Source organism: Nicotiana tabacum, chromosome 20 (genome assembly GCF_000715075.1).
Source record: "Nicotiana tabacum cultivar K326 chromosome 20, ASM71507v2, whole genome shotgun sequence".
NCBI classification, from domain to species: domain Eukaryota; kingdom Viridiplantae; phylum Streptophyta; class Magnoliopsida; order Solanales; family Solanaceae; genus Nicotiana; species Nicotiana tabacum.
Window position 1 is genome coordinate 90,395,521 of NC_134099.1, and position 25,015 is coordinate 90,420,535.

Consider the following 25,015-nt stretch of genomic DNA (forward strand, 5'->3'; position numbering starts at 1 on the left):
ATGATTTTCTCGAAAGCCTGTGCTTCAATCCACTTAGATAAATAGTCAGTCATAAATAAAATGAACTTAGCTTTACCTGGGGCTGATGGTAGAGGGCCGACGATATCCATTCCCCATTTCATGAACAATCATAGGGGACAAGACTGAATGAAGTTGCTCCCCGGGCTGGTGGATCATCGGTGCATGTCTTTGGCATTTTTCGCATTTTCGAACTCCTTGGTATCTTTTTCATTCTATCCCAATAGTACCCTGCTATAATGACTTTGTGAACTAGTGATTCGGCATCGGAATGGTTTTCGCAAGTACCTTCATGAATTTCTGGTAGGATGTAGTCAGTGTCTCCCGGACCTAAACATATCACCAACGGCCCATCAAACATCCTTCTATACAATGTTCCATCTCCGACCAATGTGAATCGTGTAGCTTTCATTCGTATAGTCCTTGATTCATTAGGGTCCGATGGGAGCTTCCCATTCTTTAAATTATCGATATATTTGTTCCTCCAATCCCAAGTTAGGCTTGTGAAGTTTATTTCGGCATGACCTTCTTTGACAACCGACTTTGAGAGTTGTACGACAGTCCCTGAGCTAATTTCGTCATCTTCGACTGATGACCCCAAATTTGTAAGGGCATCGGCCTCACTGTTCTACTCTCGAGGTGCATGTTGTAGGGTCCATTCTTTGAACCGGTGTAGGGTTACCTACAGTTTGTCCAAGTACCTCTATATTCGATCTTCTCTAACGTTGAGGGTATTGTTGACTTGGTTAACCACGAGTAGGGAATCACACTTGGACTTGATGACCTCTGCTCCCAAACTTTTAGCCAGCTCGAGACCTGCAATCATGGCCTCATACTCGGCCTCATTATTAGTCAACTTAGGGGTTTTGATAGATTGTCTAATCATATTGCCTGTGGGTGGCTTCAAAACGATGTCTAGTCCGGACCCCTTCACATTCGAAGCACCATTTGTGAAAAGGGTCCACACCCCCGAGGATGTACCCGATTTTAGGAATAGTTCCTTTTCGACCTCGGGTATGAGGGCTGGCATGAAGTCGGCCACAAAGTCCGCCAATATTTGAGACTTGATGGTTGTTCAGGGATGATATTCAATATCGTACCCGCTAATCTCAACGGTCTATTTGGCCAGTCGGTCCGAGAGTTCGAGCTTGTGCAAAATGTTGTGAAGTGGGTAAGTGGTTACAACACAAATTGGGTGACATTGAAAATACGGTTTTAATTTCCTAGAGGCGCTTATTAGAGCAAACGCTAATTTTTCTAAGTATGGGTACCAGGTCTCGGCTTCACCTAAAGTTCGGCTAATATAGTAAACAGGAAATTGCGTATCTTGCTCTTCCTGAACTAGGACACCACTTACCGCAACCTCTGAGACTGCCAAATATAAGTAGAGTTGCTCAATTGCTTTCGGAGTGTGAAGCAATGGGGGGATAGAAAGATACCAATTTAACTCTTCTAACGCCTGTTGGCATTTCGGGGTCCAAGTGAAATTGGTTTTCTTTTTGAGCAGTAAGAAGAACCTGTGACTTCGATCTGAAGACCTCGAGATGAACCGGCCTAAAGCGACTAGCTGCCCCGTTAATCTTTATACGGACTTAACGATGTCCAAAACTGTGATGTCTTCGATCACCTTGATTTTATCGGGGTTGATCTCGATTCCCCGATTTGATACCATAAAGCCGAGAAATTTTCTCGAATCGACCCCGAGTGCACATTTCTCGGGGTTGATCTTCATGTTGTATTTTCTCAATATGTTTAATGTTTCTTGCAAATGTGTCAAATGGTCATCTGTGCGCAAGGACTTAACTACCATGTCATCAATATAAACCTCCATTGATTTACCTATTTATTCTTTGAACATTCGGTTTACTAGGCATTTGTAAGTAGCACCAGCATTTTTTAGTCCAAATGGCATTACATTATAGCAATAAGTACCATACTTAGTAATAAACGAAGTCTTTTCCAAATCCCCGGGTTCATTCGTATTTGGTTGTACCCGGAGTAGGCATCGAGAAAGTTGAGGATCTCGTGGCCAGCCGGAGCATCTATCATTCAGTCGATATTTGATAAAGGAAAAGAGTCCTTAGGGCATGCTTTGATAAGTCTTTGTAATCTATGCACATTCTATGTTTATTCCCTTTTTTGGGGACTATGACTACGTTTGCTAACCATCCGGGATATTTTACTTCCCGGATAGATCCTATTTGATTCCTTTCGGTGTTAGGAATTTCAAGACTTGATGAAGCGTTGAAGGTACTTCCCTTATATTATGGATCCAAGGTCTTCCGAGCAGCGCATTGTACCTCATTTCACCTTCGATTACGTGTAACTTTGTTTCTTGGATAATTCCAGCCACGTTTACTAGCAACATGATTCCCCCTTTGGTGGTTTCACTTGCCATGTTGAATCTATTGAGTACTTGATCTGCAGGCATGACTTGATCCTGGAGGCTGAGTTGCTCTACGACCCTCGATCGAATAATGTTTGTCGAGCCACCTGGATCAACCAACACACGTTTAACTTGAATTTTATTCATGAGGATAGATATTACCAGTGCGTCATTGTGAGGCTATTCGATCCCCTGTATATCCTCATCATTTAAAGATAAGGTATCTTCTGGTAAGTAGTCCCGGGTACGCTTATCCCTTGTGATTGTAACCTTGGTGCGTTTAAATATAGGGCCCTGAGGAATATCGACCCCACAAATGATCATATGAATCACGTGCTACGGTTCCTCCTGTTCGTTTTTCCTGTTTGCATCCCTATCTCTGAAATGATTTTTAGCTCGGTCACTCAAGAACTCTCGAAGATGACCTTCGTTGAATAAACGAGCTACTTCCTCCCTCAATTGCTTGTAGTCTTCGATTTTGTGACCATGGGTTCCATGGTATTTGCATATTTGATCAGGGTTTCTTTGATCCCGGTCAGACTGTAGGGGTCTGGCCCATCTAGTATCTTTGATCCGTCCAATAGCTGATACAATACCCGATGCATCGATGCTAAAGTTGTATTCCGATAATCGTGACGCTTCCTTGGGCTCGACATGTTTATCGAAGCCACTCTTACTCATGAGTCCTCGGGAGTTTTGTCCTCAATCATTCCTTCGATTATTCCGAACAGGATTACGTCCTAGTCCACTCTTTCTACGATCGACGTTGTATGGTTGGTACCGGTTTCTATTTGATCGAGGCTCTCTGTCGATGTCTCTTTGAAGCCTGCCTTCGAATATATTCGGATAAACAGAATCGGAAAGGGGCTCCCAACTGATCATCCTCGACTCTGATCTTTGACTGGTATCGATTATGTACATCGGACCACGTCACATCTGGATATTCAATCAGGTTTTGTTTAAGTTATCGTGATGTTATCGAACTTCGTTAGTTCAAACCTTTGATGAAGGCTTGGACATCCCAATCATCAGTGACCGGGGGCAAGTCCATGTGTTCCATCTAGAACCGAGATACGAATTCACTTAACATTTCGTTGCCTTTTTGTCTTACTTTGAAGAGGTCTGATTTCCTAGTCACGACCTTTATTGCCCTAGCATGTGCCTTTACGAACGAATCAGCGAGCATGGCAAAGGAATCGATAGAATTGGGCGGCAAATTGTGGTACCATATCATTCCCCCCTTCGATAGAGTTTCTCCAAAAAATTTCAACAAAACAGATTCAATTTCATCATCTTCTAGGTCATTTCCTTTATTGCGCATATATAAGAAGTGACATGCTCATTAGGAGTGGTTCCATTGTACTTGGGAATTTTTGGCATGCGGAATTTTTTTTGGAATGGGCTTCGGAGCTGCATTTGGTGGGAAAGACTTCTATATGAACTTCTTTGAATCCAAACCCTTTAAAATCGGGGGTGCCCCAGATATTTGATCAACCCGTGAGTTGTATGTTTCTACCTTTTTATTGTTAGCCTCAATTTTCTTTTCTCCTAATTCGATCCGTTTAGTGAGCTCCTCATTCAGTCGATATTTGATAAAGGAAAAGAGTCCTTAGGGCATGCTTTGATAAGTCTTTGTAATCTATGCACATTCTATGTTTATTCCCTTTTTTGGGGACTATGACTACGTTTGCTAACCATCCGGGATATTTTACTTCCCGGATAGATCCTATTTGATTCCTTTCGGTGTTAGGAATTTCAAGACTTGATGAAGCGTTGAAGGTACTGCCCTTATATTATGGATCCAAGGTCTTCCGAGCAGCGCATTATACCTCATTTCACCTTCGATTACGTGTAACTTTGTTTCTTGGATAATTCCAGCCACGTTTACTAGCAACATGATTCCCCCTTTGGTGGTTTCACTTGCCATGTTGAATCTATTGAGTACTTGATCTGCAGGCATGACTTGATCCTGGAGGCTGAGTTGCTCTACGACCCTCGATCGAATAATGTTTGTCGAGCCACCTGGATCAACCAACACACGTTTAACTTGAATTTTATTCATGAGGATAGATATTACCAGTGCGTCATTGTGAGGCTATTCGATCCCCTGTATATCCTCATCATTTAAAGATAAGGTATCTTCTGGTAAGTAGTCCCGGGTACGCTTATCCCTTGTGATTGTAACCTTGGTGCGTTTAAATATAGGGCCCTGAGGAATATCGACCCCACAAATGATCATATGAATCACGTGCTACGGTTCCTCCTGTTCGTTTTTCCTGTTTGCATCCCTATCTCTGAAATGATTTTTAGCTCGGTCACTCAAGAACTCTCGAAGATGACCTTCGTTGAATAAACGAGCTACTTCCTCCCTCAATTGCTTGTAGTCTTCGATTTTGTGACCATGGGTTCCATGGTATTTGCATATTTGATCAGGGTTTCTTTGATCCCGGTCAGACTGTAGGGGTCTGGCCCATCTAGTATCTTTGATCCGTCCAATAGCTGATACAATACCCGATGCATCGATGCTAAAGTTGTATTCCGATAATCGTGACGCTTCCTTGGGCTCGACATGTTTATCGAAGCCACTCTTACTCATGAGTCCTCGGGAGTTTTGTCCTCAATCATTCCTTCGATTATTCCGAACAGGATTACGTCCTAGTCCACTCTTTCTACGATCGACGTTGTATGGTTGGTACCGGTTTCTATTTGATCGAGGCTCTCTGTCGATGTCTCTTTGAAGCCTGCCTTCGAATATATTCGGATAAACAGAATCGGAAAGGGGCTCCCAACTGATCATCCTCGACTCTGATCTTTGACTGGTATCGATTATGTACATCGGACCACGTCACATCTGGATATTCAATCAGGTTTTGTTTAAGTTATCGTGATGTTATCGAACTTCGTTAGTTCAAACCTTTGATGAAGGCTTGGACATCCCAATCATCAGTGACCGGGGGCAAGTCCATGTGTTCCATCTAGAACCGAGATACGAATTCACTTAACATTTCGTTGCCTTTTTGTCTTACTTTGAAGAGGTCTGATTTCCTAGTCACGACCTTTATTGCCCTAGCATGTGCCTTTACGAACGAATCAGCGAGCATGGCAAAGGAATCGATAGAATTGGGCGGCAAATTGTGGTACCATATCATTCCCCCCTTCGATAGAGTTTCTCCAAAAAATTTCAACAAAACAGATTCAATTTCATCATCTTCTAGGTCATTTCCTTTATTGCGCATATATAAGAAGTGACATGCTCATTAGGAGTGGTTCCATTGTACTTGGGAATTTTTGGCATGCGGAATTTTTTTTGGAATGGGCTTCGGAGCTGCATTTGGTGGGAAAGACTTCTATATGAACTTCTTTGAATCCAAACCCTTTAAAATCGGGGGTGCCCCAGATATTTGATCAACCCGTGAGTTGTATGTTTCTACCTTTTTATTGTTAGCCTCAATTTTCTTTTCTCCTAATTCGATCCGTTTAGTGAGCTCCTCAAACAATTTCATGATGGTGGGGTCAGCTCCCGATGCGTTATCGTTCCATTTTTCCGGTATAAGCTCGACCCTATGAATCACTTCCTGTGATGTATCGAGTTCGATTCTACTTGGTGCTCGATTCTGATTTTGGAGTTGTGCTATCGCAGCTTGCTGAGTCTGCAACATTTCAAATAGCATTCGAAGGCTAATCCCGCCTTCTTCACCACTCTATGCATTCTGATCGGCTGCCCGGGCATCTCTGCGGGTGCTATTTTCAGGGTCAGCGCCTAAATTTCCATAAATCACAACACGAGAATTGACATCGACTGGATCTACGGTCTGTGGTCCATTGGGATTGACTGGAGATACTCCATTTCCTAGGGCGACTATGTGCTCGTTTTCGCCATGAAGACCAAGGCCGGTGTCTGTATGAGTAGGCACTGCTTGAGAGTTTGACATGTTGATTCCTGAAATCAAAGATACTTACGAGAACAAGTGTAAAAGCAATGTGTGTTATGAGGATTAATACTAGGCAATCACTATTATCCTTGGCCCCACGGTGAGCGCCAAACTGTTTACCCTAAAAATTGCATAACAATTAAACTTATAATGTGATTTTAAGGATATGTGATTTCACCTAACGCCAATTAATAAACGTAAAAATAAGTGATGCAAATTGACAATAATATAATGCAAACCAGCGTTTGGACAGAGCTCTCGAGCTCGGACACCCTCGACCTAGTTATGCAAGAAAGTGAAAGGCAGAATAAGCTGATGAATAAGAAGTAAACTGAGAAATATTTTATTGCTTTGATATTCGTGAATGTAAGGTGTCTACAAATGATGGGGACTCCTCTTTATAAAGTAAAGGAGTCCTAATTATCGTATAACTCTAATTACAGAAGTAAATCCCATAATTAGCCTAAACAATCGCCATTGACTTGATCTGTTCCGGAATTTTCGCCGTGATACGGATATCTCGCATTTCCGTTATTGCACTTCGTTCGGAGTCTGTCATATATGGTCTCGATCATTGTTGGCCTCGATCTCGACGAGCACCTCGATTCTCGAGCTTGATACTTTATCTTAGTGCTCTGACCTGATCCAGTACGAGACTGACCCACGATGTGATTCCCTGGTCTTCGATTAAATGGCAGAATCGAACAAGTCCTATTTTACCCGTATACAATGATATTACTTAGAAAATCACAATGACAATGGAAGTACTATTCGTTCCCTAGAATCCAAGCAAAGCAAGCAATTATCGGATTATATGTTGCATCTTTTAGTAGTGTGTCCATTTATGGATGATCAGATCTAGAGATACATGTACTGAAGACAAAGAGTGTTTTTACATAGAGGAATATGGGAAAAGACAGCTATAGCATGTACAAAGCTGCTCATAGTGAACGCTGAGGTTGGACCAGCTAAAGTGAAAGGGGATAAGAGCAAGAGTTTGTTGTTCGACGCGTGCATACTTGCCAAATCATTACAAAAACAGGAGGTGCAGAAATGGAAAATCATCAGTGAAGTATGGGTGGAGATGCTTGCTTATGCTGCTACACATTGCAGAGGGAACAATAAAGGAGGAGAGCTTCTTACTCATGTCTGGTTTCTCATGGAGCAATTCCAGATATACAGAGGCCATGCTAGAGCCAAGCCCATTGTCAAGTAAGACCTAAATGTATTGTCTGTTATTATTTTGATTATTAGTCAAGAAAATACATGAAAGACACTTGTTGAGTTAATGCAAGACAGAGTTGTTTCAGTTAGTTTCCGGGGACTTTATTTCATGCCATGGTTACCACTTACCAGGGTATCCGTCAAAAATTTAGTGCATAATTTCTTGAAAATGAATAAAAGCATATATTAGGAATGTGCATTATTTCTGAAATGCATCCTGGTGAGTGGTGAAACCAGTCTCTACTGACTGTACACATATGATTTCCAACTGTGTAATTTGACTGTCATATATTAATGGTCTTTCCTTCAGAATAAGTATTTGGACAACAAAAACAATTGGCTTCAAAAATCATCCATCCATTTCAAACAAAAGGTATAGAAAGCAGATAGATTATTCGTAGACTTTGCACTCCTTGTCAGCAGGGTTAGTCTTGCAGTAGTCCTCCAAGGCGTCTCCACTTCCTTCCACAGATGAACCAGGCCATTTGCTTGCTACCAGATGAGCCAAGTCAACCACACGTTGGCTGCAATTTTACCAAGTACGGTCACCGGTTAATCAAGGATATATATGTGCGCGTGTATGTGTGTGTTTAACATTAGTTGCTAATGCAAAAGATTTTTCAGGCTGGTGGTATAAGCACGGAAAAGTTTGTGCTAAGTTTACCTGTATCCCCACTCGTTATCATACCAAGCGACAACCTTGACCATGTCATCTCCCATAACCATGGTCAAAGAGGAATCAATGGTGGAGGAAACATCACTGCATCGGAAATCAACTGATACGAGTGGAACATCACAAACAGCCAATATGCCATTCAGTGGACCGTCAGCTGCCTTTCTGAAAGCTGCATTGACATCTTCAGCTGAAATTCCTTTCTTCTCAATGTTGACAACGAGGTCAACAACCGAAACATTAGGTGTTGGAACTCGGAGAGCAATGCCATTGAGCTTGCCCTTGAGCTGGGGTAGCACTAGAGAAACAGCCTTGGCTGCACCAGTGCTGGTTGGGACTATGTTCAATGCTGCAGCTCTCGCTCTCCTCAAGTCACGGTGTGAAGCATCCAGAAGCCTCTGCATACAACAAATACAATCGAACCTATTTAAGACTAATTATCGTTTGACAAGAGAGCACCATCGGAAGGTGCACATTTCACAGATTTCTATTCAATATCTCATATGATTACCTGATCTCCGGTGTAAGAGTGAGTTGTTGTCATTGTACCCTTAACAATACCTTCAAAGTGAATGGAAATAGTCAAAAATACTTCAAAACCATAGAAATTGTGAACAACGATTTCAACAGTATAATGTGACTGTGATAAGCGTGAAATATATGGCTAAAACTATCTGCTGCTTACCGAATTCTTCATCCATGACTTTGACAAAAGGAGCCAAGCAGTTAGTGGTGCAAGAGGCATTGCTGCATTTGTAAAGTACTGAAATTTTCAGATTTGGAACATTTGATGACCACCTTTTTGAACAAGTACATAATTCATTCAGTGAAGCATTGACCTTACGATATTGGCAACCTCGTGAGAGTAGTCTTGTTCATTCACTCCAACAACGTAGGTCGGAATATCAGCACCTTTTGCTGGAGCAGTGATAATAACTTTCTTGGCACCAGCTTGGATGTGCTTCCCAGCACCTGGACCATCAACGAACACACCGGTTCCCTGGAGTTTCAAACAACATAATTACATAGCTTAATTAGCACCTTTTTCTCAGGATTCAGCATCTTGTGAATGCTGGGCTCTTATTGATCAGGATTAATGTCAACACAATTCAATCCTGATTGATTTAATCTAATTAAGAAAATAAGGTGATGATGGGATTGAAGGAGATAGGTGGAAGTCATAAGCTTAGGGGAGGATATGCTGCTATGTTGCTCGGATCCTCCAAAAATGCTGCCGAAACTATGTTGGATCCTCCAAAAATGAGCAACTTTTTGAGGATATCCGAGCAACATAGATATGCAGTACTCAACTGTTATAATGAGGCATGACTTCTGATACTCTCTATGTTAATTATGTATATTAGCAGGAGATTTAGAGCTATAGACGGGTTAATGATTTCTAAAATTAGTAGGAAATATGAATAATAATTGGATGCATTACTTTTAAAATGATAACAACTTTTTCAGTTTCTTGTTTCTTCTTTGCTACCTCTCTTTTGGGTTCAAAGATGGAAACATGAAGTTACTGGGATTACCACAAATTCAGAAAACCTGTCTAAAGAACTAAGCTTTTTAATCAGAACTAAAGTAATTTATAAGTAGTTCACCTCAATAACAATGTCAATACCGAGTTCAGCCCAAGGAAGCTTAAGAGGATCCCTGCTAGAGACAACCTTGATGTGCTTTCCATCAACGCTAATGGTTTCATTATCCACTATTTTCACATCAGCCTTGAATGTTCCGAGCATGGAATCATACTTAAGCAAGTGGGATGCCTGCATTAATATAGTATTGCAGTACCTTTTAATAAAGGACTAGGAAAAATTTGATAGTAAAGCCAGGAAACTGATATTGATCAGTTTATTTATTGAAGGAAAAGAATAGACTTTGGAATAGTACTCACATTCTTGACACCGCCACTGTCATTGACGACGATGACATCCAGTGGTGAATCTTTGCGGCCATGCCAACAACGGAGGAAATTCCTGCCAATGCGTCCAAAACCATTGATAGCAACCTTCAATTTGGCAACAGTTTCTCCCTTCACAGGAGCTGATCCTGTGGTCTAATTTGGGATAGAATTAGATGAGGTCCAGAAAAACAGTTACAGAATACTACTACTCCGTTTCATTATATATGTCAGTGTTTGATTGCGCATGCAGTTTAAGGAGAAAGAATGACTTTTGGAACTTGTGGTCTTAAACATGTCAATGACATTTCTGTGGGTATAAGAATATATCAACAGCCTGTGACGTCTTAATGTTTTGCTTGGCTGTCTAAAACAGAACTGAGGACAGTATATAATTACCTTGGGAGTGAGTTGAGCAGACACAACATCAAAGAAGGACGACTCCCTGTTCGAAAATGTCACACATCCACTTGATCGAAGACCAGAGAACTCGGCTACTTCAAATTTCTACAAAAAGAAGTTAATTCAGAAAGCCTATAATTACAAAGAAATTTCCATGCACATTCATTGAAAGGAGAAAGATTTTATTTAAGTAAGACCTTGGAGAAGCATTGAGTAGGGAAAGAGTGTGAGTTCTTGGCAGGAAGCCTTGTGCTTGTGGGAATTCTTGAGGGAGCCAAAGCTGCATGAGAAGCCATGGCTGAAACTAAATGGTATTGACAAAAACTACTTAAATCCTTTGCTATATATATACACTTTTAAGTTAAGGTTTTTCTCCACCATATATCCTTTTAATATTCAAAATCAAGTCATGGTTGCAATTGAGGTTCAAGAAATGAGTGGTGTATATATCAAGATTGATAAGAGATAAGAATAAGATGATTTCCTCATGTATGTATTCATCACAATCTCAACCACAGATTGCTGGAAAATCCATTTATCTCTTTACCATAATTGTGGGAGCACATCATTTACAGTGGGAAAATGCATGACAAAGAGGTAAAGTGATAGCAACATATGGCATGTTACTACAGGAGACTACTCCAATAAGAACGGCATTTTTATATATTAAGAAACAATTACTCACATTTTACCCTTAGTGGCATGATTTTATAGCAAGAGAAATGTCATGACATAGTTATAACCACAAGTTCCGAAAGTCTTTCTTTCTTATTTAAATTCCGTCCCCAATCAAACACTTTCACATAAAATTATATGAAAGGAATCTTTTTTTTTTTGGAATTTACCTTGGCATTATTCTGGCTAACTGGAGAACTACTACAAGAATTATACCAGTGTCCATTCATTAGATGATGGGACAATTTAGAGATGGTCTTGCAGAAGGATAATTTCAGTGTAGAAGTACTGGCCTGAAAACGAAATGGCGCTCTCCGAAAAGAACCAGTGGTCCTCTATAATCCAAAGAATCACCATTTTTTCTTTTTAAAACTTGGCCAAAAGAACATTCAACTCACAATTCAATTTCACTATGGAACTTGCACGACCAAACCAAGGCAGTGAGATTAAACAGATTATAAGCATGTACATTAGAGTTGGAAGCTTGTGGTACAGAACAAAAACATAGCAGAGAATCACATTTTATTTCTCAGTTTGCATATTCATAGCAACACTAATGATATACTAAAACTGCAACCAGGAATGCTCTTAGAATATGCTCAATGTCTTCTGAAAGTTGATCTCTACATGAAACAAATAGAAGTGTTCTTATATAACAGTTTCGACTTCATCTAGGTTCACAGCAACTCCATTTTGCGTGTCTCCCGACCTCAACTGGTTGGAAATGTCATCAATAGCGTCGTTCAGCTGAACAATCTTCTCCGTTAGTATCTTGCGCTGTTTCTGCAGAGAAAACAGCACCCATACATTAGAAGAACTTGAAACAGAAACAAGAATATCATTCTCTTCACAATAGGATTGATTCCAATTAGGAGAGGCAAGTTTTAGCCCTCAGTTTTTTTGTTTTTTTTTTTGGGAGGGGGGGGGGGGGAAGGATAAGAGTATTCTTCGGAAGCTATATGACTCAAGCAAAGTAACAAAATAAAATAAAGGTGACAGTTTTGATGCAACAAGCCTTTCCTCTTTCTTGCAATAGAAATAAAAAGATAGAGAAATCAAGGAGCACAACACATTTGTATAAATCACCGAACTAGGTAATTAAAAGACCAAGAATAGCATCTGCATACAGTTACCCTAAAGCTTTCTAAAAAGGATTGTCAAACACCATTTATGTAGTATTCATTATTCAAGCGAAATTTTTAGTTCTAAAAGTAGAAGACACTCAGTTGGCTGCTTCAGATCCTTGCAGCACACTGGTTCTGGAGTATCTTCTCTAGCCTTTACATCTCTTGAAGAGTAATTTGTCTCACAAGTTCATGACTACATTATGGAACTAAACATAATTCAACAATCTACTCAATTATCCCCCCTTTCTCCAACTAGAATACTTTACAGGAGAAATAATCACAACTGATAGCAATAGCTGGTTAAAATACAGAAGTAGCACCACTTGAGTGTCCATCCATAGGATTTTGGAAAGCACCAAATCTTTGCTGACTAAGAGCCCGTTTTGGACATAAGAAATTTTTCCCTTTTTTCCAAAAGAATTTCACTTTTTTTTCCAAATCAGCGTTTGTTCATAAAATTTCCAATTTCCATTTGAAGATGCATTTTGGAAATTTTCGAAAATTTGAAAAATTCCATAAAGCTGTTTTTCAAAATTTTCACTCAAATCACTCACAAAACTTCAAAAACAACCCAAAATTATTTTCATGTTCAGACACAACTTAAAATTTCAAATACCATTTTCATTTGAAAAAAAATTTCACCCTGTTTTGGAATTTTACAATTCTTATGTCCAAACGCCCACTAAAATCATTACATGTTCGCTTTAGAATGTTTATACAGTGAAGATTGAGGAAGGTTGAAAGTGACAGATAGCTACACCTAGGCAGACTGTTCATAAGGAGAGATTCATTCAACCAGAACAAAGGATTCCGATAAACATACATACATACATGTGTATGCGTGTGTACAGTCACACAAAAAAGAAAAGAAAAAGACACATACACTCCCCCCCCCCCCCCCCAAAAAAAAAATTAAGAAAATGGAGACATGCAGAATACCAGCCTACCTCCAATGCTTTTTCTTCATCATATATAAATTTGGGCAATTTTCTCATGAGGTCCTTCTTGTCTGTTTCAGCTAATGCCTTGCTAATCTGTAAAAGAGAAATTAAAGGGCAGTCATCTTACCCCTCCCACGTACAGCAAGAGAGGAGAAATTCGGAAAAGGCATTTAGAGCAAAGACGACAAAAGACGGTAACCAATAGGGAAAAGGTCACCGCCTATAGTCGTCTTTATATCAAGAAGTGATGAAGCAACATTCACAAGTATTTTTAGAGCAAAGACGACCAAAGGCGGTGAGCAATACAAGTGCTACTGCACTTTTACCTGAGGCGCATAGATACAACCAAGTGCACCAATGATTACTCCTCCTAAAAGAAAGCCACCAACAAAAATTCTGGTATTGCCTGGCCTTCCACCATCACTGCCAATTAACAAGAAAGAGAAACATCCCATAAGATATTTTCTCCTGTCGGTGGATCACCAATGCGTGAAAGAAACAAAAGTACAATTTTCTTTTCCTATTAAATGGAAAGAGCCAAATTTACTTATGTCACTCCAGAGTAAATTGGATTCACAGTTTTGCAGAACAACTGTCGGACCAAACTAATTCAAACATGATCAGACAGAGGGTCCATTTATTAGGGATTGACCTTTTCAATTGATTTGGTCTAATCAACTCTAACATTAACTTATTAAGATGAAAATATAATCTATCGAAGGACTACTAAGCACCAAACAAAAGAAGGGTGATGCAACATCAATGTATATGTTGCATACAACTAGAGCACATGAGAATACGAGAAGAAATACCTATATCCAGCCTGAACGGTCAATGAACTTCTAGATGAGGATGATTTTCCTCTGCTCCTTGGACTGAAGGCCAACTTGGTGGCGCCACTGATACTTTGGTCTGCTGACTTCAAACTAGAGCCTAGCACATTGATAAAATTACCGGACTTATGCCACATTACTCATCTAGGTTTGGTTGAAAGAGAGAGCCATCAATGCAATGCAACAACTGACCGTGCCATGTATGACTAAACCAATCTTATTTGTCATGAGAACTTTTAGCTTCACGCAGTTCCGCAGATAACTTGAACAAAAAACACGCAATCCATTTTATATCCAACAATTTGCATTCAGATGTTATACTTAAAATAATTGAATAAGAAGCAGAGAAGGTTGTTGAATCTTATCAGGCTCTCTTATTTTTAATGTATTGAAATAAACACCTGGCACAAATTCAAATAAACATTTTGGAAAATGATGCTGGAACAGCATAAGGGTCACTGTATCAAGAGAATACTCTACAATATGAATATCTAAAGGCCACTCTGTTCATATCTGTCTTAGTCCAATACTATATAATACTCTCTTATTCATTTTATACAACAACTTTCTTTTTTTATTCCAAAAAGATTGACACCTTTTTATATTTGAAAAATGTTTAAATTTAACACTCCCGTTTTTGCCATTAAAGCCCTTACAGATATGATCTTATAGGAATTGAAGTGACTTCCATTGTTTATGTCTTTAAGTTTAACGCTCCGTAATAGCATATTTGCCAGCATGTACTTCCACTGTTTATGTCTTATTTTGACTGAGCACAAAATTTAAGAATATAATGAAGACTTTTGAATCTTGTGGTCTTAATTAAAGGTGTGTATAACATACAAATAATATCCTTTGAATCGTGTGATCATAAACTTTGTATCCAGTCAAACACTACCATATAAAATGAAAGACAAGAATATTTCTTATAATCAAATTGGTGTTACTTAAGACTGGATGTTCCATAAATCTCACATTTATCCCTACACGGACATACAAGTCTGTGTTCTTAACTAAAAAGCTCCAATGAGAAAACTACCTAACATAAGTATAACAACAACAAAAAAAGTTAATCGCAACTAGTCTGTAGCTACTAGCCCATTTTGATTTGTTCTTAACTAGGGTCTCAAGGTCTTTTGAGACACAAATTACTACAGGCTACAGTTAGTTTACTTTGACAGATAAGGAGACACAAAATATTGAAATACAGAGTACAGACCTCTGTAGTAGTCTTCCAATTACGCTATTACGGAGCTTAATTGATGTAAATTAATCCTGGCACTATTTCCTTATTAGTTCTTTCTAAAAAGAACAAACCCTGATATATGTGAAAACAGTTTAAAATTTTCATTTTTCTCTTAATGACATTCTTTTATAATCACAGAATCTCATGACATATTCATTTGAAACATGAGTTCAAAAAGTCTTTATTCTCGTACTTAATTACGTTCCCAATCAAACACAGTCACATTCAATCAAACAAAGTCACATAAATTGAAGTGAAGAGAGTAATGGGTGTAGCAAAAGCAGCGAATTATAATAATAATAATGAAAATTTAGAATATATATAAAGAATTACCAGAAGAGAAACGGAGAGAAAGGTTTGTTGGTAAGAGCAAAGAATTTGAAAGAGCTACCATCCTGTGAGGATAGGATGAGGGATTAAAGAGGAGGAACACGGAAGACAGTCACCGGAAAATGAATCAAAGGTGGATGACGGCGGCCGGCCGGCGAAAGAAAGAGAGAGAGGGGGGAGGGGGAGGGGGGAATGAGGTCTTCGGAGGGGGGATCAGAGAAGTGATATTGTTTTTTTAGTTCGATGAGGTCGATGATGATCAACATAATTAACCACGACGCGTGGATATTTGTGGATATTTGTTTGGGAACCAAATGCGTAAAAAACTAAAAATCAATAAAATCAAAATAATAAGGAAAAATCAAAAATGATATCGATAGAAAATTTTAATAAAATTATTAATATTCTATTTTGTTAAAATTTTCTCTTATATAAGATTAAGTTACCTGTTTTTTAACTTAAATTAATTAAGATTGTTTAATTAAAATAAAGGTGGTCAAAAGTAGTTTATCCTTCAGCATCACCAATTAATTTAGAAGTGTAATCTGAGAAAAAAAAAAAGGGAGAATTATACGCCTTATTACTTGGCCCCATAACCCATCAGAAAATAGTCCACGTTTGAAATCTTTACCACGTATGACTCTGATTGACATAGCTTGAAAATTTACTTTTCACCCGTTAGCCCACCCCTTTAAATTGTTTTTGTCACGATCCAAATCGATGGGTCGCGACGGATGTCCGAGTCTTACTTGTCAAACACCCCTAAGCATGCGTCTAAGATATAAACTTGAATTTACGAGAATAATATACATGAAGGAAACCTACCCAAAAATGCATACGTACATATACATGCAACATACGTAGGGCGAGCCGACAAAGCAGCTATAGACAACTATGTACCTCAAAACTGGAAGCCGGCAAGGCCACATATTATCCAACTAGACATACTGTCTACAGACCTCTAATAGAAATATAACTGTACAAAGACAGGACTGAGCGAAGTCATACCCATATATATACAAACATATCATACCAAAATCAAAAGCAGCTCCGGATCAAGCCAACTCTTGCTGATCAAGAATCCTAAGAAGGGGACCGCAAGCTTGCCTACCTGCACCTGCGGGCATGAAACGCAGGCCCCGTGAAATAGGGTGTCAGTACGAAAAATGTACTGAGTATGTAAGGCATGAAAATCTGTACGTAAAAGGCATAGATGAAACATGGAATAAAGAAATCCATCTGTAAATCTGAATAACTTTGTAAATTCTAAAATATTTATAATGTTATGCACGTGCATATAAATGTCGTGTCATGCATGGGTATAGGTGTACATAACATCATCAATCCACTGAGGACATCCCATCATATCATCTCGGCCACTGTGGGCAACATCATCAACATACACCAACTGATAAGGTGGTGGTGCGTATATAACACCGTAACATTTTTCCCATATCCCATATCCCATATATATATATATATACGTGTATATAACGTCATCTGGTCATGGGTCAATGTACATGTATAAATGAATGAAATGCATGAAAAATATGTAATAATCTCAATATCCCTTCCGAATAAACTTTTTCAGCTGCGTATTATTCTGAGACCCATGAACAGAAGATATAATAATATGTCACATAAGGAATCAAGAACATAGAGACCCCTAGTATTTCTATGAATATAGTCATTTATGAAAACTGTGCATTTGCTCGCTTCTTCTGTATAACGTGGACCATGCCAAAACGAAAGAAGGGATGGCCTTAAGATACCTGTAGTAGGAAAAACTCCATATAATATTCTTGGCGAAGATTGCACCGTACTCTTTTAGAACCGCAAACTTTGGATGGAATTAAGCTTCTGTTCTTTGAAGTATTTGAACGAATTTTAAGCTTCTGCTCGTTGAAGTGTTTGAATGAATTTTTAAGCTTCTTCTCGTTGAAATGTTTGAAAGAAATTGAGCTTCTGTTTTTGAAATATTCAAACCAAGAAATGATAGGTTCTTGCTTTAGGATTTTTGGTCATTTTTTGGTTCCTTTTCTCTAAACGAAATGGAATCAGATTGTGAATCAATCTTTTCCTATAAAGCTCTAAGGTAGCCACCTAATACTTAGAATGACTAAGAGTCATTTTATGCTACTACGTTACTTTTCTTGGGGGTTTAAGCTTATCTCATAATTCATTAATTAACTAGGTAATTTTCCGTTATCCGGTAATTAACTAATTATCCGTATAATTAAGAATTATTTCAAATTACCTAAAAATACTACTCATTTTTAATATACTTTATACATCATACTATCACGGCCATATGGTACCTTGTATGGTATTAGTCCAAAAATATCTAGTATTATCGCTCGACCCGTATTTTATCCCAAATTGGCCACTTTCAATGAAACTCATTTTCTTTAATTCGTGTACTTTTTATCCTTTATGGCACTTACTTATCGCTTGTTATAAATAACATAAATATGTTAATCTCAGTATAATCTCATCCCCGAGTCTACATCGATTAACTGAAGACGAAACTTTTAACGTATGAAAACACGAGATGTAACATCCCTTCCCCCTTAGAAACATTCATCCTCGAATGTTTAACTCTTAGGGATCTATATAACCTTGGCAGAGTCGCCTTTGCAACAATGCTACTAACAACTCTTCCTGATGAAACTCAATAATTTAATGCCACATAGGATCATAATCATCAATAACGGCAATGGCCTCACACGACCAATACACAAGAATCTGTGCACGTACCTTGAGGTTATGATGTCTCAGTCGGACCCTTTTCTGGAGGAGGAAATAAGTAGGGATATCTAGACTTCATGTCTTCCTCAGCCTCCCAAGTCATTTCTTCTACATTGTTGTTTCTCCAAAGTACTTTCACCAACGCTACCTCCTTAGTACATAGCTTACGGATTTGTCGGTCTAGAACGGCAACCGGAATTTCCTCGTATGATAAGTCCTCTGTAATCTGTACATTACTCGTTGGCACCACTCAGGGAGGATCGCTAATGCACTTCCATAACATTGATACATGAAAAACCGAATGGAAAGACTCCAATTCCAAGGGCAATTCTAACTCATAAGCTACTTGGCCCACTTTCCAAATGATCATATAAGGCCCAATATACCGTGAGATAAGTTTGCCTTTCTTGCCAAACCTCATCACACCCTTTATAGGTGACACCTTTAAGAATACCCAGTCATCAATCCCGAACTCTAAATCTCATTGTCGCACGTCAGAATATGACTTTTAACGACTCTAAGCTGTCAATAGTCGATCCCGGATCAACTTTACTTTGTCTATGGCTTGCTGAACCAGGTCTAGCCCATGTAATCTAGATTCTCCAACATCAAACCACCCTATAGGCGACCTACACTTCCATCCATAAAGAGCTTCGTATGAAGCCATCTGAATACTGGAATGGTAGCTATTATTATATGCGAATCCAGTAAGCGGCATATGATCATCCCAGCTACCTTTGAAGTCTATTACACAAACTCGTACACATATCCTCCAGTGTCTGAATAGTACGTTCATCCTGTTTGTCTGTCTGGGGATGAAATGTTGTACTTAGACTTACTTGAGTCCCCAATCCTTTTTGGAAGGACCTCCAAAAGTTAGCTGTAAATTGAGCTCCTCTATCCGAGATAATAGATACAGGGACACCATGCAGTCGTACTATCTCCTTAATATAAAGCCTTGCATAATCCTCTACAGAATATGTGGTCCTAACGGTCAAAAAATGGGTCGACTTTGTAAGCCTATCAACAATCACCCATATCGAGTCAAACTTATGCTGGGTATGAGGTAAGCCTACAATGAAATCCATATTGATTACTTCCCATTTCCAAGTCGGAATCTCCATAGACTGCAATAACCCACCGAGTTTCTGATGCTCAATCTTAACCTGCTGACAGTTATGACACTAAGCAACAAACTCCGTTATATCCCTTTTCATTCCGTCCCACCAATATGCTTCCCTGATATCATGATACATCTTTATCACTCCTGGATGGACAGAATAACAAGAATAGTGAGTTTCTCCCATAACCTGCTGATGCAGCCCTGCAACATTAGGGACACATAATGATCCTCGATATCTGAGGACCCATCTTCTATAGTTTCAAATGGTGTCTTATCCTTCTGAGGGGTGGTATCCCTATAATGAACTAACATAGGATCCTCGTATTGGTGTTCCTTTACTTCAGTTACTAAAGAGGATGTTGTCGTATCCTGAATAGTAATTCCAATATCACCTGAGTCCAGTAACTGAACTCCAAGGCTAGCTAACTGATGAACCTCATGGGCTATTCCCCTCTTTTCTGGCTGTAAATACGACAAGCTACCCATAGATCTATGGATGAGGGAGTCGACTACTACGGTCGTTTTCTATGGATGGTATAAAATATCAACGTCATAGTCTTTGAGTAGATCCAACCATCTCATTTGACGTAGATTCAATTCCTTTTGCTTGAAGATGTACTGGAGGCTCTTATGATCCGTATAGATATCAACATGAATGTCTTACAAGTAGTGCATCCACATATTTAGTGCATGAATCACCGCGGCTAACTTTAAATCGTGGGTCGGGTAGTTCTTCTCGTGTTTTCTTAGTTGTCTAGAAGCATAAGCCACAACCTTACCATGTTGCATCAGCACATAACCCAATCCAACGCCTGAAGCGTCACAATAGATAACATAACCATTTGTCCCTTTTGGGAGCGTTAGAATCGGTGCTGAAGTTAATCTGTCCTTTAATTCCTGGAAACTCTGTTTGCAAGCATCAGTCCATTGAAACTTTGCACCCTTATGAGTCAACTTTGTCAAAGGTGCTGAAAGGGAAGAAAATCCCTCTACAAATCTCCTGTAATAACCTGCCAAACTGAGGAAGCTACGAACCTCCGTCGGTGTTGTGGGTCTAGGCCAAGTCTTTACTACCTCAATCTTTTGTATATCCACCCGGATGCCTTCACCTGAAATTATTTGCCCCAGTAAAACTACCAGAATTCACATTTAGAATTTTGCATACAACTTCCCTTTTTTGTAGAACTCTGAGCAAAGTACGTAAATGATCTGCATGCTCAGCCTCTAAACGAGAATACACCAATATATCGTCGATAAATACAATTACGAACAGATCTAAAAAGGGCCTAAACACACGGTTCATCAAATCCATGAATATTGTTGGGGTATTGGTCAAACCGAACGACATAACACGAAACTCAAAGTACCCATATCTGGTCCTGAATGCTGTCTTCGGAATATCTTCCTCCTTAACCCTTACCTGATGGTACCCGGACCTCAAGTCTATTTTTGAAAAATACTTGGCACCTTACAACTGATCAAATAAATCATCAATCCTCGGGAGCGGGTACTTATTCTTGATCGTCACCTTATTTAACTGTCTATAATCAATACACATCCGTAAGGAACCATCTTTCTTCTTAACAAATAACACAGGTGCTCCCCATGATGATGTACTAGGTCTGATAAAGCCTTTTTCAAGCAAGTCATTTAGTTGTTCTTTTAACTCTTTCAGCTCTACGGGGGCCATTCTATAGGGAGAAATAGATATTGGATGAGTATCTGGTAGTAGGTCAATAGAAAACTCAATTTCTCACTCTGGAGGAAGGCACGAAAGTTCATCGAGTCAAACATCGAAAAACGCATTAACCATAGGGATGGACTGAATGGTTGGTGACTCCACTTCCACATCCTGAACCCGAACTAAGTGATAAATACAGCCTTTTCTGATCATCTTCCTTGCCTTGAGATAAGAAATAAATCTTCCTCTCGGTGATGTCGTATTACCTTTCCACTCCAAAATAGGCTCCCCTGGAAATTGAAATTGGACTATCTTTGATCTACAATCAATGTTGGCATGACAAGAAGCCAACCAATCCTTACCCATTATAACATAAAATTCTACCATATCTAACTCGATTAGGTCTGCTATGGTAGATCGACCATGAACTACTATTATACAACCTTTATATACTTGCTTAGTTATCATTGAGTCCCTAGCAGGTGTAGACACCTCAAAAGGTTTAACCAGTTCAGGTTTTATCCCAAATTTACTAGCAACTAACGGAGTGACGTATGATAAGGTGGAACCTGGATCAATCAGTGCATATACATCATATGAGGAGACTTCTAATATACCTGTAACAACATCAGGCGATGACTCCTAGTCATGTCGTCCTGCCAACGCATAAATGCGATTTTGAGGATCGCTCGAGCTAGATTCTCTGCCTCTGCTTCTACCACGACTCATTGGTGCTTATGGACCTTGCCTAGGGGGCATACTGATGATGACGAACCAGCTACAAATCCCGCTAGCTAAGTTACGCTTGCATCACCTCTCATCGGACAATCCCTCTTAACGTGGTCTGAATAACCACAAGTATAACAAACACCTAGTCCCATACCACATTGCCTAGTATGCTGCTTACCACATTGAGCACATTGTGGAAAGGGCAGCCTCATCTGACTTGACTCACCCCTATACTGAGAACCTAAGGCCTTGAAATTCTGACCAGACCCTGAACATGTGGAGTGATCAAATCTCTTACCGCCAAACTGAGGGGGCATGCTAGCCGATGGCTAGGCTGGATACCTCGGGTACTGTTGCCTCTGACCACCTCGAAACTTACCAGAAGGACCCGAAGACCTCGCTCTCTTATTTTAGGCCCTATTATGCTCACGATCGGCCCTCTGTTTCTGCTTACACTACTCTACACCCTGATCATACGCCTGAATACGAGAAATATCCATGTTCGGCTGAAGTGAGACCGACATACAATCGTTAAGCAACTGCGGCTCTAATCCCATCACGAATCGGTGAACCCGATCCTCCATCTTAGATACAATAGTGGGAGCATACCTAGCCAATGAATCAAACTGAAGATTGTACTCCCGAACACTCATGATACCCTGCCGAAGGGTCAAGAACCTATCAACTCTGGCCTGTCTAAGCTCTGGTCGCAGATAATGACGAAGAAAAGCTTTTGTAAACTCCTGCCATACTACTGGAGGTGCATCCTCACCTCTGGACAATTCTTAAGACTCGTACCAATTAACTAAAACATCTCGGAGTCTATAGAAAGCTAGCTCAACCGACTCAGTCGTAGTGGCCTTCATTACCCTTAATATCCTCTGCACTCTATCAATAAATACCTGAGGGTCCTTGTTTGGATTTGCCCCAGTGAATACCGGAGGGTCTAAATTAATGAAGTCACGAACCCTCACACTGACAGACCTATTTGCATGACCAATACCTACTTCCTGACGCCAAGCCTGCGCGGATACTAATCGGTTTAATAGCTAAATAGCATCTCTCATCTCTTGACCCGGTGTATCTGGCTGAGGTGTTGAATGTACAGGGGTGGGCGCTGGAGCTAGCGCCCCTCGGAGCTCTTCTAGAAAGGGCGGGGTATGTGAAGTTAGAGATGGAATCTCACTATGAGACTCTCCCCGAGCCCTGGTAACTCGTGGCACTTGACTAGTAGTCTCACCAACCACGGACTTTCCCTTTTGAGTTGATGTAGTCTTTGGAGGCATCGCTGAAAATATAACATATCGTTAGGAACATGAATTCTTATATCGCACAATCTAAGACAAAAAGAGATGATAACATCTTATATGTCCTGTAGCCTCCTGTTTATAAGTGTGATGCACAACACACCCATAAATAAGACTCTACTAGACACGGTCTGTAGACAACCCTAGGACAGAACTGCTCTGATACCACTTTTGTCACGACCCAAACCGATGGGTCGCGATGGGTGCCCGAGTCCTGCCTGTCAAACACCCCTAAGCATGCGTCTAAGATATAAACTTGAATAAACTCTGCTGAATTACCAGATAATATACATGAAGAAAACCTGCCCAAAAGGCATACGTACATATACGTGCAACATACGTAGGGCGAGCCGACAAGGCTGCTATAGATAACTATGTATCTAAAAATTAGAAGTCGTCAAGGCCACATACTATCCAACTAGACATACTGTTTACAGACCTCTAACAGAAATATAACTATACAAAGACGGAACTAGGCCACATTATACCCATATATATATATATATATATAGATATATACAAACATATCATACCAAAATCAAAAGCAGCTCCGGATCAAGTGGAGCATGCCAGCACTCGCTGATCAAGAATCCTAAGAAAGGGGACCATCAGCCTGCCTACCTGCACCTGGGGCATGAAACTCAGGCCCCGTGAAATAGGGTGTCAGTACGAAAAATATATTGAGTATGTAAGGCATGAAAATCTATACGTAAAAAGCATAGATGAAACATGGAATAAAGAAATCCATCTGTAAATCTGAATAACTTTGTAAATTCTGAAACATTTATAATGTTATGAATGTGCATATAAATGTTATGTCATGCATGGGTATAAGTGTACAAAACATCATCAAGCCACTGAGGGCATCCCATCATATCATATCGGCCACTGTGGGCAACATCATCAACATATACTAACTGATCAGGTGGTGGTGCATATATAACGCCGTAACCTTTTTTCCATATCCCATATATATATATATATATATATATATATATATATATATATATATATATATATATATATATATATATATTGTATATAACGTCATCTGGTCATGGGTCAATGTACATGTATAAATGAATGAAATACATGAAAAATATGTAATAATCTCAATATTCCTTCCGGATAAACTTTTTCAGCTACGTGTTATTCTGAGATCCATGAACAGAAGATATAATAATACGTCATACGGGGAATCAAGAACACAGAGACCACTAATATTTCTATGAATAGAGTCGTTTATGAAAACTGTGCATTTGCTCGTTTCTTCTGTATAGCTTGGACCATGCCAAAAAGAAAGAAGGGATGACCTTAACATACCTGGAGTAGGAAAAACTCCGTATAATATTCTTGGCAAAAATTGCACCGTACTCTTTTAGAATCGTAAAATTTAGATGGAATTAACCTTCTGTTCTTTGAAGTATTTGAACGAATTTTAAGCTTCTGCTCGTTGAAGTGTTTGAAATTTTTTTTAAGATTCTGCTCGTTGAAATGTTTGAATGAAATTGAGCTTCTATTTTGTAAATATTCAAACCAAGAAATGATAGGTTCTTGATTTAGGATTTTTGGTTCTTTTTCTCTAAATGAAATGGAATCAGATTGTGAATCAAACTTTTCCTATAAAGTTCTAAGGTAGCCACCTAATTACTTAAAATGACTAAGAGTCATTTTATGCTGTCACGTTACTAGGTTGTAATTTATTAAGTATTTATTCACTTATAAGTCAAT

General features: G+C 39.3%; 2 protein-coding genes across 2 annotated transcripts; both read right to left on the reverse strand.

The window, feature by feature from the left end:
- Positions 1 to 7,821: 7,821 nt before the first annotated feature.
- Positions 7,822 to 11,227, reverse strand: LOC107767301 (glyceraldehyde-3-phosphate dehydrogenase B, chloroplastic). Its single transcript, XM_016586264.2, has 9 exons — positions 10,742 to 11,227; positions 10,542 to 10,649; positions 10,137 to 10,298; positions 9,841 to 10,008; positions 9,073 to 9,233; positions 8,919 to 8,980; positions 8,745 to 8,794; positions 8,225 to 8,631; positions 7,822 to 8,084 (listed from the first exon to the last, which is right to left on the reverse strand). Exons 1-9 carry the CDS (start codon positions 10,838 to 10,840, stop codon positions 7,952 to 7,954), a joined length of 1,350 nt encoding a protein of 449 aa, XP_016441750.1. The 5' UTR covers positions 10,841 to 11,227; the 3' UTR covers positions 7,822 to 7,951.
- A 411-nt stretch (positions 11,228 to 11,638) lies between these two features.
- On the reverse strand, positions 11,639 to 15,962 carry LOC107767302 (uncharacterized). The gene is made up of 5 exons (XM_075239946.1): positions 15,700 to 15,962; positions 14,100 to 14,220; positions 13,614 to 13,710; positions 13,294 to 13,380; positions 11,639 to 12,002 (listed from the first exon to the last, which is right to left on the reverse strand). The coding sequence occupies exons 1-5, from the start codon at positions 15,758 to 15,760 to the stop codon at positions 11,868 to 11,870; spliced, it is 501 nt and encodes a 166-aa protein (XP_075096047.1). The 5' UTR covers positions 15,761 to 15,962; the 3' UTR covers positions 11,639 to 11,867.
- Between the last annotated feature and the right edge of the window lie 9,053 nt (positions 15,963 to 25,015).